This window comes from Aspergillus nomiae (assembly GCF_001204775.2).
Source record: "Aspergillus nomiae NRRL 13137 chromosome Unknown contig00167, whole genome shotgun sequence".
Lineage (NCBI taxonomy): Eukaryota > Fungi > Ascomycota > Eurotiomycetes > Eurotiales > Aspergillaceae > Aspergillus > Aspergillus nomiae.
The window spans coordinates 14,798-28,595 of NW_015378222.1; the positions used below are offsets into that span (position 1 = coordinate 14,798).

General features: G+C 51.0%; 3 protein-coding genes across 3 annotated transcripts; 2 read left to right on the forward strand and 1 right to left on the reverse strand.

Moving 5' to 3' along the window:
• Positions 1-711: 711 nt before the first annotated feature.
• ANOM_006343 (uncharacterized protein) lies at positions 712-8,649 on the reverse strand (the record flags this gene model as incomplete). Its single annotated transcript, XM_015551599.1, has 9 exons — positions 712-2,980; positions 3,046-3,624; positions 4,471-4,628; positions 4,693-5,898; positions 5,954-6,132; positions 6,603-6,699; positions 6,785-7,301; positions 7,403-8,081; positions 8,154-8,649. The coding sequence occupies 9 exons, from the start codon at positions 8,647-8,649 to the stop codon at positions 712-714; spliced, it is 6,180 nt and encodes a 2,059-aa protein (XP_015406151.1).
• A 646-nt stretch (positions 8,650-9,295) lies between these two features.
• Positions 9,296-10,150, forward strand: ANOM_006344 (uncharacterized protein; the record flags this gene model as incomplete). Its single annotated transcript, XM_015551600.1, has 3 exons — positions 9,296-9,360; positions 9,414-9,779; positions 9,841-10,150. The coding sequence occupies 3 exons, from the start codon at positions 9,296-9,298 to the stop codon at positions 10,148-10,150; spliced, it is 741 nt and encodes a 246-aa protein (XP_015406144.1).
• A 1,329-nt stretch (positions 10,151-11,479) lies between these two features.
• ANOM_006345 (putative transcription initiation factor TFIID subunit 12) lies at positions 11,480-13,374 on the forward strand (the record flags this gene model as incomplete). The annotated part of the gene is made up of 2 exons (XM_015551601.1): positions 11,480-13,042; positions 13,120-13,374. The coding sequence occupies 2 exons, from the start codon at positions 11,480-11,482 to the stop codon at positions 13,372-13,374; spliced, it is 1,818 nt and encodes a 605-aa protein (XP_015406145.1).
• Between the last annotated feature and the right edge of the window lie 424 nt (positions 13,375-13,798).

The window sequence follows — 13,798 nt, forward strand, 5'->3', positions numbered from 1 at the left end:
TCCGAACAGCGCAATTCGATTGTGCTCTGAGGGGGCGGGGGAAACTTGCGTGGACCGACAACGAAGGGCGATTGAAAGGCCAGTGGAATTACAAAAGAGAACGAGGTGGATGATAATAACACGGAGTGTAGAGGAGGGTTTAAAAGCATTTGTCGAGGAGCATAAATGACGTTTGGCGGGAAAGCTGACGCCTGCAGTTCATCGCGTGTCTTGGCGCGGCTTCGTCACCTCCTGAGTTCCCTCCCCCTCTGATTGGACGTATATATAGATACACTTGCAGTATCCTACGATGCTCGCCCTTTGCCACTACAGGATCTACTTCGATGCCTAGCATATTGCTCTAGGCAGCCCTTTTTTTTAATCATGGAAAGGTAGTGAAAAAATAGAGGTGCAAGACAGCCATGTATTCACCCATATGTCCATCCCCAGGACCAACACTCTAAGTTAACACCGGACTATGATAGAATCGCAAGTTGATCATCGCTCCTTGAACACCATCTGATAATGCCGATCAGATCATATAACTGGCCAGAGGGTATACATAGGATAAACGGCCATGTCGCAACGCGAAGAAGAGGAAGCGAAAGAGAGAGAAAAAAAAAAAGAGAGCATAGGACCCACACTAGCAAGTTGGGCAAGGAAATTGATCATCATAAGCTGAAACCGTCCGCATCAATGCCAAACAGCGTCCAGTTATAATCACATCGCCCTTCACGGAATAATGCCGTCGGTTGCTGATAAGATTGCCATTCCGTGTTTGTCAGCCTCGGTTCCCTCGACCAGGGAGGATCGGTCATGTCCATTTGCTTTCTCCCAAAGATCACTAGACCTTTTCGTAACCACATTGGACGGGGGTGAGTCCCGCTGTGTACTGGGCCCCGGCAAAGCTTTGTCCGGGGCGACATCAACGACCGGACTATTTGGGCCTGAGTCGTAAGGGGCTTCGACAACCAGTAGCTCATCCGGAAGATTCTCCGAGTCCCCTGAGCTGAAGATAGGCTTTCTTCTGGGCAGAGGTGGTTTTGAGACACGCCTCTTGTCGTCTCCTTTGGGCTGCAGCTCAGGAGACGCATTATGCGGGACAGGTTTCCGTTTGGTTACAGGAACAGTGTTCCTCTTGAAAGCAAACGATTCGGGGCGTGGCAATGGGGTGCCTGGGGGCGGAAGAGGATGTCCTCGGCCTATCGGCTCCTCTGGTGTACCTGCAGGTCGGGACGACTCGTGAGTAACGCTATGCTCCCCCTTTCCGAACATATTCCAGCCCCATCTCTTCGCAACAGAAGTTGCTGTGCCCAATGAGAGAGAGACCTGAGACTTTTCCGCGGCAGTGGAAGAAGTCACTGAACGTGCCAGAGTTTCGAGTGTGCTTCGTCTGGGTTTGTTGCCATTCAGTGAGGCGGTGGAACTGGCAGCCATACTTCGAAGAGACGAACTACTCGTTTTATGAACAGCAGAAGGGCGAACAGAAGAGTCGGTGCTAAATTCCCCAACACTCTCAATAGAATCTACTATGGATGGATCTCGGCTCTGAGACGCATTGTCTTGGGGCATATGACTGTCGGTAGGCGGCGAGCCATTGGGTGATCTGTTCGGTGACCCGGGTGGAGAGCGGTTTGATATTTCAATCATGGCACTAGCAGCACTGCTCTTTTCCGCGTCTTTGCCGTCATACACGACTTTGTCGATCTTTGCATTATCTGCTGTAAGCACGGGGTCAGCAGCGTTGGAGAACGTCTGGGATCGAATGGCCCGCGGTGGTGAACTGCCGAATTTCTCACTAGCAGTGTATGACGCGCTTGAGTTATTCCTTTCGAGCTCTCCTTTCGAGCCCTTGCGTGATTTCATCGTGATAGGTATAGACTCAGAAAGCACAGGCGCGCTCATTGTACGTTCGTCTTTCGTTTTTAGCATATCAACAAAATCTCCTTTCTCCGCTCCTGTTGTCTGGGGTTGAGCACCACTTTCGTCTGGTATGTCGACCTTCGTATCCGGCGTCGGGATTTCTCGTTGCCAGATTCCTCCACGGAAACGCTGGGTGGCGGTGTCTAAGAAGGGGATATCATCCCAAAATGGCTGAACCACGCTTTCTGCGACAACCTCTCTTATCCGACTTTCAATAGTGCGTAGGATAATACCGTATGTGATCTGCTTTGAACTGACAATGGGTTGAATATCCATGTCCATGCTTGGCATCGTTTCGAAGGAGATCCAGGCTCGATTGCTCGGAGGAGGCTTGAACCGTATCAACAGATGGCCATGGAGTTTTTTCAACACCACAGCAAGAACAATGTCTACTTCCCTAGCCTTGAAACGAGGTCCAAGGTCAATGCGCACTGTGGCCGAAATCTCCACTCGAAAGTTGCCAGTATACTGAACGTCTGTCTCTACACAGCAATTCCCGTCAACAGTTAGATCTTTGAGCCTTGGGTTGATGATAAATGGTGCCCCTTCGCCCATATCAATCCTTTGTAGGCCAATTTTACTGATGAAGTTCGGCTTGTTAACCCGAGAGATTTTCTTGGTGATCTTTTTTCGGATAAATTCCTCCATCTCCGGCGTTCTATACATGGCAAGAAACAACCTCCCAAGGACCGCATTGATCCACCGCGTCTGCAGCTGTTCTTCGGATGAATGCAATCGTTGAACAAGGGTGACGATATGCTTAACATCGAAAGGCTGATGCTTGGGAGGGGAGTCGGGCGAGTTCCGCATCCTGGATTGGTTCTGGAGCATAGCAAAATAGAAGTCTTCCTTTTCGGACAGATTTTCCGAGAAAAGAAAGAATGGGGGCGTTGGTCCCCCTAAATCTGCGAGAGACTCCAGTCGTCGTGAAAGACAGATAGCATTTCTCTTCAGCCACAGCTCGCCTTCCTGGATTTCCCCTTCACCACCACAGATATTTACGTCATGGTGCGCGAGGGAGATAACATATCGCACCTCAACCTGGTTAGCATCGTCGTAAAGCATCAAATGACCATGTCTATGCTCCGTACAATGATGATCAGCACCCGCAAAGGACCTAGAGGCGAGGAAAGGGATAATTACCGCAGGACAATATAAAATACATTGCGTGCCCTCTTGCCGCTTTTCCCATTATTCTTGGCTGGCTCAATCGTTGGCGTTTGCTTCCGATCAAACAAGCTTCTATACATCGTCTGGTAGACGCTTGGGCTCTCCGCGGCGATCACCTCGCCCGCCGGCGTGGTTCTCTCGGGTGGTTTTCCATTGACTCCACCGGGCACATATTCGCGACATACGGCAAAATAGCCAGCCGCAACATCCGACTCGTGCGTACGATGGAACTTTTCTGCTAGCTCATCCGTGCCGGATTTCAGGCTGTATTGGTCGTCCCCGGGGCGCCGCAGAGGATCCTTGGCCAGTTCGCATCTGTGCTCGACTGGCGGAGGCGACGGGAGGGTAAAATAAGCATGCAGAAGGACTAACGACAGGACCAGTGGAATGAAAGTCAGTCCGCCGAGGATGTATACAAAGAGGAAGCTGCCGAGGGAACCCATTAGGAGCCGGTCAATCAAAATAGTAACATCGAAAGGTCCATCATGAGGATATGACGGAAACGGAGAAGCTGTGGAGGCACCGAACCAGACCAAGCCTTGACCAGTAGAACTGGTAAAAAGGTATATGGTAAAGAGAGAGAGACGAAAGGGAGACGCTGTATGGGAAAGGACACGATATGAGAAAAAGGTAAGAAGAGAGTGTGAGAGCAGAGGTAAAGCGGACAGTACCTCACTCGTATGGAAATCAACCAATACCATCCCCTTACCTCACCACATTACAGTTACAAGGCGGCCGATCCTATGACGAAGTGCGGGTGGATCCCTGGAACAAAGTTGCCCCGCCGATGTCGTTTGTCTCGCTCCACTTGCATGCAACCGTTCTTGCCTTATACTACTGTCCAAGAAGTTGTCTGCATCTTTGTTCCTTTCAACTAGCACATGACTGCGGTACTGACAGTACACGATTTGTATTGTTTGTATGTACTTCAGAGTGTGGCAGTAGTGGTCCTAGCAGGTAGCATTAACGCCGATAGTACGACCAAGTAATATTTTTGAAACTTCCTAACTGCAACCCTGATGTATCAACGTGGTATCACGCTCAGTCAGATGACCTTATGGGTCAGTTTTACCCACATCTTACTAACGACCCTAAGTTGACTTATATGACCTTAGGAGGAACAATCCACTTTTATATCTAGATATATTTACATTTCATTCATCTTAAAAACAATGGGCCCTCTCCCAGACATCTATGACACTTGCGTACTGTCATTGAATCCAACAGACGCGTCAAGTATGAAGAAAAGAGAGACAAATAGTCAATGGTACAAAAACAACTGTAGTGATACAAAGGACATCAACTGGGACGTCGATATAGAAAGTCCAGCCCGGTATATGGCTACGGTTGGCGCAACGATACCTAGGCATCCAACCCACCGCGATGTCAGGCGCCTACTTCCTCCGATTCATCGTCTTCTCACACATTTGAAGGAGGCCATCTTTGGCTTCGCTGTCCGGGAAGCTGCTAATAGCGGCCTTGGCCTTATCAGCATACTCCTGAGCTAAATCACGAGTCTTTTCGACACCGTTACTTTGATAAACAAGGTCACGGGCCTATAGGTCAATCATCGTCAGTCACATACGTCCAATACTTCACATTAGATTCCAGAACACATACCCGTTGAACATCGCCTTCCTGACTGAACTTCCGGCCAACTAGCGGTCCCAGCTCAGGGTTCTGCTTCCAAGCGAACAGAAGCGGGGCAGTCGCCAGACCCAGCTCCAAGTCCGCTCCTGATGGCTTGCCCAACTCAGCATCACTAACGGTGTAGTCCAGCATGTCATCCACTAGCTGAAACGCCAGTCCCAGGTTGCGCCCATAGGCATACGCAGCTTCGACGACCTGAGGGGTGCTATCACCAAGCAGCGCAGCCGCACGGCACGATTTACTTATCAAGCTGGCTGTCTTAAGATATGTTTTCTGCAGGTAGTAAGAGATGGTCTCATCCGTAAAGACAGGATTCTTTTCGTCAGAGGCGGTATTCTTCAGTTGCATAAACTCCCCCTCCACTAAATTAGCAATGACGGTTGCCAGGAGCTCGGTGACTTCAGGGTCCCTCAGACGTGCCAGAGCAACGGATGCACGCCCCAACAGAAAGTCACCCGCTAGCACGGCCATCTTGTTTCCGAATTGCAGATTAGCGGAGCTGGATGACCGGCGAGTAACAGCATTATCGATGACATCATCGTGCAATAACGATGCGGTATGAATGAGTTCTGTGATTTCGGCGAGTCGTCGTTGAGTGGGCAGGATATTTTCGTCGCCAGAGAAGTCGTATTTGCCTTCCACGGAAGCCGATACAAGTGGGTTTAAATCAGGGTTGGTATCCGCAAGGACGGACGGGGAGCTGATAGGATCGTTCACAGTATAGGACGGTGTAGAGCTCCATCGACCGTGCCGAGGAGTCAGCGCAGTTGCTTGGGACATAAGCAACACCAAAAGCGGACGCATGTGCTTGCCCTCGCTCTTGGTGTAATATTTGGCCACCTTATCCAGCGTAGGGTGGCCTGATCCCAGCAATTGGCGAATGTTCTTCGTCAAAAATTTGAGCTCCTTGCCCACAATCCTCAAGGGATCCACTGAAATCCCTGGAGGAGCTTTTGGAAGCCCTTTGAAGAGAGTCTGGGCGGCAGTGACGGCGGCGCCAAACGGAGAAGCAGATTTCCGGCGGGTAGGATGGTATGCTCGCGTCTGCGAATTTATTTGGATCGAAATAAGGTCATTGCGGAGGCATTGCCAGCATATTGATGTCGAAGGCGTGACTCGTGATGGAAGGACGAGACCAGAGGCCGGGACCGCTCGAGCCTTCATGCTCAACAGACGCTAATTGACAGCAGTAAATTAAATATAGAGTAGGAAATAATAATAACTATAATACAAATGGGGAATGGAAGCTGGAAAGAGCGTAGGTCGAAGCAGGGCGCAGCTTGTTGGGGTGAGAGGCTGCGTAGTTAAGGAAGTCCGCAAATATCAGCCGGCCAAAGATTTCAGTTGAGAGCTGCTGCCGACGGAGTTTGGCTCGGGCCGGAACGGATCGCTGAAAGCAGATACAGCGGCCTTCACATCCGCATCTCCATCATCATGACAGACAAGTCCACTCTGTACCAACGGAGCAAAAGAAAAGATAGAGAGTTAGGCGACAAATTAAAAGAAACCAGAGAAAATCTTAGTCTAAAATATTAACGGGAATTACCAAGATCTCTAGGCCCACATGCCCCCCAAGACCAATATGGACGAGTTGATCGGAGAACAGCTACAAGATGATCGCGCCCTATTGCACAAAGGAAATGGTTTGGTAAGAATATAGGAGACAGGGAACATCACGCCGGCAAAGCTCAATCCTGCATATTCCCCTCCTACGCACCCGAAACAACAGATTTGCAGATAAAACACAATACTTGAAACCCACCCCCGGGCCATCTGGCCCAGTCCCCAACACATGGCAGGATTATACGTCGCCGTGTGATATTTTCGTAAGCATTAGATGGCGTCGAAATCGGCGCCAGCATCCTCATCATCCATATCACCATCCTGGATCTCCTTGGCCAGCTCCCGTTCGCGTTCCCGGGCCTCCTGTGCACTCTTCAGTTCCAGGCGGTGCTGGTTCATGGGAAATCTCATAGCCTATAAGTACATAATGTGAGTAACTGCTCTACCTAGTCCACTGTACAAGGACAGATACAGAGGAATGAGCCAGGGTAAAACTAACCTTGACGCTCTCGTCGTGGAGACTCAGGCAAGCTCTGATGCGCTCGTGGAAAGCCTCGCCAGGTTCCCTAGTCGCATAGATATCTCCAACTTCCTTACTCTTCATAAATCCTCGCTCATGGTCCAGAGTCGCCTCGATCACACCGTCCCGGATCGCCTTAGCGACGATGTACTCTGCTGATTCCTCACTATCCAGACCCAGGCGGAGACAAATGTCCCGCAGGGAGATTCGAGAATAAGATAACGACATCATCCGGATTCCGGTCTTGATAACATTTTGCCTCAAGCGCAGAATGAGGGTGTACGTGCCATCCTTGCGGAATGTCGTACTGTGCGTATTTACGATGCTCAAAAAGCCATCCAGGTCACCTACACTTACGGCTTGGACAAGCAAGAAGTAAGGGTGCATGGCACGTTCCAGAGCAGGCTGACGGAAGATCGCACGGTCGGGGATGTCTCCCATAAGAAGCTCCACCACCACGAGCAACTTATGAGAGGCCTGGTAGAACCCACGCGCACTGTGCTGGAGGGTGACTTTCGAGTAGCGCCGATCAAGTGTCCGTGAGCATCAGTGTACTGTAATTGGATAGCACGGATACGGCCCAGGTAGTACAAGTACCGGGCAATTTGATTGTTCGATGCGGACTGCGGGAAATGGTTGTGCGAGATGAGTAGATCTGCTTGTGAGATATGGGACGTGGACAGGTAGTTGCGCAGGAGCAATGTCATAACGGTAGCTTGGGTGTCAACATCCTTGCGAAGCACGGCCGTCCTGAGAGCTGCAAGCAATGGCTGGCGAATCGTGGTAACCGTGGCTGCAGGAGACGGGGGGAGAGGAGCAATCTGCTCAAAGAAGAGGGAGTAATAAAAATATACGCGAGCGGCGAGGGAATCGAGAGTGCGGCGGTTGATGGTCCGCAGACGCTCGATTAAGCTCGTTGAAAACTTCGCACCTCGCTGAATCTCCTTGTTGTCGTAAAGGTAGATCTGAACAAGTATAGACAGATAAGTATCGATCTCTGGCAAAATCTCTTTGGAATTCGACTTGGTCTTCTCCGATTCGACATCCATCTTGGAACTAGCAACCGCGTTCTCAAAAGCACCGGCTTCACCGATAGCTTCAAGTAAGAAGGATGCAGTCGGACTCGAGGGGGGATAGCTCTCGACAAGGACTTCTGCCAGCACATCAGATGTAATATGCTTGCGCATCGAGGATATCGACCGCAAGACACGGAGGGTAAATCTGGGGTCGAAATGGGCGACGGCTCGCTCGAGAAGGGTAAAGTTGGTCTTGATGTCTAAACGGAAGGCGGGGTCGTTAGCAGGCTCCCATGGAACCGTATACATAGAAGATATACAAGAACACCAACCTTGGATGGCCTTGGCTCTAGGATCAACCTCGGGCTCGGGCTTCTGGGACTCATCGCCCTCCGCACCTTCCATTGCGACATCACCTTCCTGGTCCTGACCTTTATCGCCGGATAACCTCGAACCCTTGGTAGGGGGCACTACAACAGTCATCTTCTCGTCACCTTTCCGATCCTTATTGGCGTTGAATGAGGATGTAGGCGCACCTGCCGTATCCTCTCCCATCTCAACATCCTCAGAGCCATTCAAACCATTTTCCGTCGGCTCCGAGCCGTTGGTGCGTGGCTGATCCCGCTGTTCACCCATGCCGGAGTTCGAAGTGTTGTTGGAAGAAGCGGCTCTTGTGCCTTTGGTCTTACTGGCAGTCGCGCGGGTGGGCGCGACCTTGTCTTTATTGGAGCTTGAGTTTTGAGAAGCCGAGCGTGCCTTTTCACCGTTAGCAGATGAAGAGCTATCCGACTTGCTGTTTGATCTCAAGGAACGCCTCTCGGCCGGCATATTTTCGGTTTCCAGCTGTAAGCTCAGCCGAGCAACGAGAACCACGGTACCGGGAACAGAAGAAGGGGGGTGATGAAATAGACCTTAGGTCGGGGACGACACTAAAAAGTACTTGAGGAAAACAAAAGAATTAGGGGGATGCGGACAGGAGAATGGTGGAACGGTGAGGATGATGAAGGGTGGTGATCGTTGGGGGTGGGAAGAAGGTTGATGAGGTGGTTGATGTGATGTCAAGGGTTGGGCTTGGATGATGATGATGGACAGCGAGAGAACCAACCAGGCTTAGTCAGTATCAGCAAGCTTAGTTAACGACCTCAGAAGCAGCAGGTCACCTGCACAAGGTACAAGCTTCGCCTCACAATACGCAATTAGATGGTGGTCGGATGATTTTGCTTTTCTTAAGGCTTCCCAAGTAACAGATGATCAAGGATGATTGTCACGAATTCCCTTTTCCCATGGCCGACCGCTGCTGGTGAGTTGCCACTCGCTGTCCACGGCCGTCGCCTGAGGCATCCAGCAAAGCAAAGCAGCTTTCGGCAGGTCCTCTTGGCAACCGCACTCGGCGGCATGTTTACTTCTACTCCGTAACTACGACTTACAAAGTACGCGGGCATAGCGCCGAGATAGCATCAGAATTACAACCGCGATGTCTTTGCTTGATAGTCATCTGGAGCAGATTCTGCTCTCCTCCAATGCCATTGCTGAACTACCGTTAGTACCCTCCATCCCAGGATTCCAGCAACTTGCTAATCGATCCCCTCCAGCTTTCCCCCACCACGGATCTTCACAAACGCTCTCTTGGGCCCCCACGACATCACCGCTCTTATTCGCGATACAGAGACCCACGAACGAGCTCTTTTCCAAACAGACCCCTCTGTGAAGGCAATCAATGCTTCACAACGTCGGTCAACCCGCCGAGGAACAGTATTCCCATCTGAGACAGAGGGAGAGTCAATGGCCAGTCGGATTTATGCAGCCAGGAATAACAAAAACCAATCCGCTGTTGCAAGAGTCTTGGGGTCGGATATGATGGAGGAAATCAAACGCTCAGCAGGCACTTCATCTAGAGGGCGCGGCGAAGTCGATGTTGACGTGCTTCTCCGAGGCGCAGAAATCCTCTGCAACGTCTAGTAAGTAACTATAGCTTCACTCTTCTGGCTTGTAGTGCATGCTTACTGATCTGTCTCGAAGCCCGGTCTCGGGGGCACAAGAAAAGATCGCGAGTCTCCGATATCGTCATCAACTGATTACTGACTCGATTCTCGACCTAGAGGATCGGGTAGCGAGAAATACCTCAGAGCTGGAGAAGATGAGCCACTCATACGGAAGCGACTTTGACGATTATGATTCTTCAGGCACACTGCAACCAAATATAGCCGATGTAACAGATGCCGATATTCAGCAAGAAATGGATGAGATCCGAGAGCTAGAGAAAAGGAAGAGAACATTAGAAACCCGCGTTAGCGGTATGGAACGAGACTTGGGTGGCTTGATTGGATGATTGGCTCTTTACGCTCTGTTTCTATGACTCAGATATCATGCAAGGGACACAGATCGTAAGTCTTAGCCGACCGTTGATCTCTGTCAAATTTCTGCCACGAGCTGCAAGCCCCTGCAGTGAACCTTGCCTGACTCCGACGGTTCGATATTCCCTCTGGGACTCGTTCCGCGTTGAGTTCACATACGGTATCGGCAAGATACGGCACTTTAATCCGGTGAACTCATTCTGGGTCTGGCAAACATGCCACAGATGAACTCCTTGAACGACTTGTCCAGCGTTACAGGTTTCGGCTACCATGGGGATGCGATCGTTGCGCGGGTTACAGTGTCAAATCTGCTTGGAATCATATTGTCGGTTTGCCCAATCGCTGAGATTCCCATTCCAATCTCAGTGCTAGGCCCGGCCTATGACGACTCGCGTCAAGCTTGCGAGACGAATGGGATGCTTTGATACACCGCTTGTCGGGTCGTTCTCCTACCTATTGGCCCTGATATGTGATTCATAGCAAGGTGATTGCCGATCGGTTCTTTGGTAGCCTTGCCATTTTGCTGGACCAGTGGAATATCGTGCTCTCTAGAGGGTTTCCTACTGTGCTCGTCATCAAGAGCTCGGGCTGATAGCCGCTTTGTGGAGTCCGTATTATTACATTAGTGTTGCCATCTCTGACGACCTGGTAGTCTCACCAATGCAACTATCTCCATGAGGGTTGTAGTACAGGACAATAATTATTGTGCAGACGAACATCGAAAGATAGCACATTCACTTCTGTTGCCAGGAGCATTTATAGTATTTGCTAATGAATTTTGGATGATTTACAATCTGGGTTCGAGGTCTTAGAAAGTAGGATTCGAGTAAATGTATGACACAGGGAAAGAGAAAGCAGAAATCTTTGACGGTACTACTAGTATAAGGAAAAAGGAAGAAGAAGATTATATGATGATCGCCTGCAACAGGTGATACCAAGTCACTGGACCCCAGATTACCGCTTTGGGAGCAACACTGACTGCCAAGACGTGAAGACCTGAGGCTCCCAAACTCTCCGCCATCCATCGTTGATTCTGAGCCTGAATCGTTCGTTCAATCTCTCCCTTCTGACGGGGACTGCAGTGTTTTCTGCCAGCTATCGCCCCTCACGCCATTTGACTTGACCTCTGCCAACGCCTGCCCGGTCGCTTCGTGGCCTCATCCACGTAGCTTAACGATTCAACTGTCGCGCGGATTCAACCCATCATTCCCTTGTTTTCGGGGTTACATCGACCTTCGGCCCACCCATATCGATAGTAACCCATACGTTCGCTTCCGCTCTGTGTCAGGTTTATTATCGAGAGGATGGACGGCTCACAGGTTCCTGCGGCTCAGCCCATGGTTACCCAACACTCGAATTTGATCCGGACCGATCAAGTCCAGAAGCTCCCTCATCTCACCGAGCAACAGAAGAGTCAACACACCCAACTGGTGCGCAACTTTTGGGAGGTCCTCAATAACCGCGACCCTCAGAGCACAGAATATCAGCACGCGCACTCGAGGCTTACCCAGATATCACAAAGTCTGATGAAGGGTATGCGAGCATTCCAGCAGAACCGCCAGCTCCAGCAACAACAGCTCCAGGGCCAGCCTGGTCAGCCCGGCCAGCGGCCGCAGTCGGTCAACCCTCAGACCTTCAATCAGCTCCTACCTCAGATCCAACAAAAAGTCAACAGTCTGCAATTCTCTCTTCCTCCCAATATCAGCCAGGAACAAGCGCAGTCATGGCTTCCGGAGGCCAGGTTACGATACGGCATTGCGCTGCAGAAGCAAGAGATCGGCAGGGCGCGCGTAGCGGAGCTACGTCAGCAGTTTAGCCAGCGCCAGACTGCCGGAAATATGACCCAGGAGGAGCTACAGGAATTCAAAAATCGGCAGCTTGCGGCAGAGAAGCTTTACCGAGAAGGGGGTGACTTCTTGACCAAGTTCAAAGAGCAGCAAGAAAACTTCAAGGCGCAGCAACAGAGGGCAGGCGTACAGAACGTTACAGGTCAACCACAAGGTGCCAGTGTCACACCAGCTCCCACTGTCCCTGCTGGTTCGGATGGTCGCCCCGCAAACACACCCGTGTCAATGCATCCTGGTCAGGCCCCAACACCTGCCCCTCATACTATCACTTCTGCGGTAAGTGCCGCACGAAGCCAAGCTGGCCAGACAGCTATGTCACCGTCAGTCTCCCAACAAGGCCAAGTGCCCGTTGCACAGGCGGCCCCGGTGGCCACTCCTGCCGCTCCTGCCGCACCACCAGTCGTTCCTCCCCAAGCGCAGTCGCAGTCGCAGCCGCAGCCGCAGCAGCAGCAGCATCCGCAACCACAACCGCAGGCCCAGCCTCAGCCAGGAGCACCTGGCTCACAGGTCACCTTCACGCAAGTACCTAACTTGGACGGCTCTACGCCTACGCCTACCACAGCTCAGCCAGTTAATGTGCAAGGGCCCCCACGTCCTTTGTCCCAACAAGCTGCTATGGCTCAGGCTGCTCAAAACTATACCAATAATAACGCAAACAACAACATGGGCCAACAGCAAAACATGCCACAGCCTGCGACCAATTCACATGCGCATCCTCAGGGCTATATTCCCAACAGAGCCACTGATAACTCGGCACGAAACATCAATATGGCCATTCCAAAAACCCTGAATGTCCCTCCTCCGGAGCCTGTCACTATGGCGCCAGCGCGGCCAACCATGTCAGGTGGTCCCAGCCACGGCGCTATGGGTATGATGGGTCAGCCTGCGATTCAAAAACACCCGGGGTACGTCCTTGAAGGCGAAGGCCAGCGAGTCCTGAGCAAGAAGATGCTTGACATCTTGGTTCGCCAGGTGACTGGGGGAGGAGAGGGTGAGGGACTCACTCCAGATGCTGAAGACGTACGTTGTTTACCCCCTTGAACGTCACTAATAAACCCCGGTCGCCTTTTATATGAGACTCATCTAACATTAATCAGTTCATCCTCCAAATGGCCGATGACTTCGTTGACGACGTGATTACCGCTGCCTGCCGTCTCGCCAAACTACGTCCGTCATCTACCCTCGAGATCCGCGATATTCAGCTTGTTCTCGAACGTAACTACAACATGCGCATTTCTGGATTCTCGACTGATGATCTTCGCACCGTCAAGAAGCCTCAGCCCACACAAGGCTGGACCCAGAAGATGTCCGCCATCCAAGCTGCCAAAGTGACACAAGGCAAGGCTGAATGATTTCTGCATCTACTGCGCTTCCCCTCTTTCCGCCTTCGCAGTCATCGTCTCCAATCGGGGTTATGCGCCTTCAGTGATAACCTACGTGTCAAACGCCTCCTCACTCAGTTGCCCTACTTCTTTAATCTTCTAATAAATTGTCTTAACACCACCGTTCTCACATTTATTCCCCCAACTTTTCACTTTACAATTCGGTAGTTGGCGTCACTGGGTGGCTTTTTCTTCATTTGCTCTGCTTGCCGTTGCTTTTGTCGTTTTACACTTGTTCCACTGGGTTCTGGCTGCACTGAACTGGCATGTAGAATGGCGTTTCTTTCATGGATGTTTTTCAAGTAACAAATGCTATACCCACTTTGGGAGAGTTGGATGGATTGGGGTATGGGCTCGAAAAGAGGCTAAAAATAAAAAAAACCAAAAAGCGGCA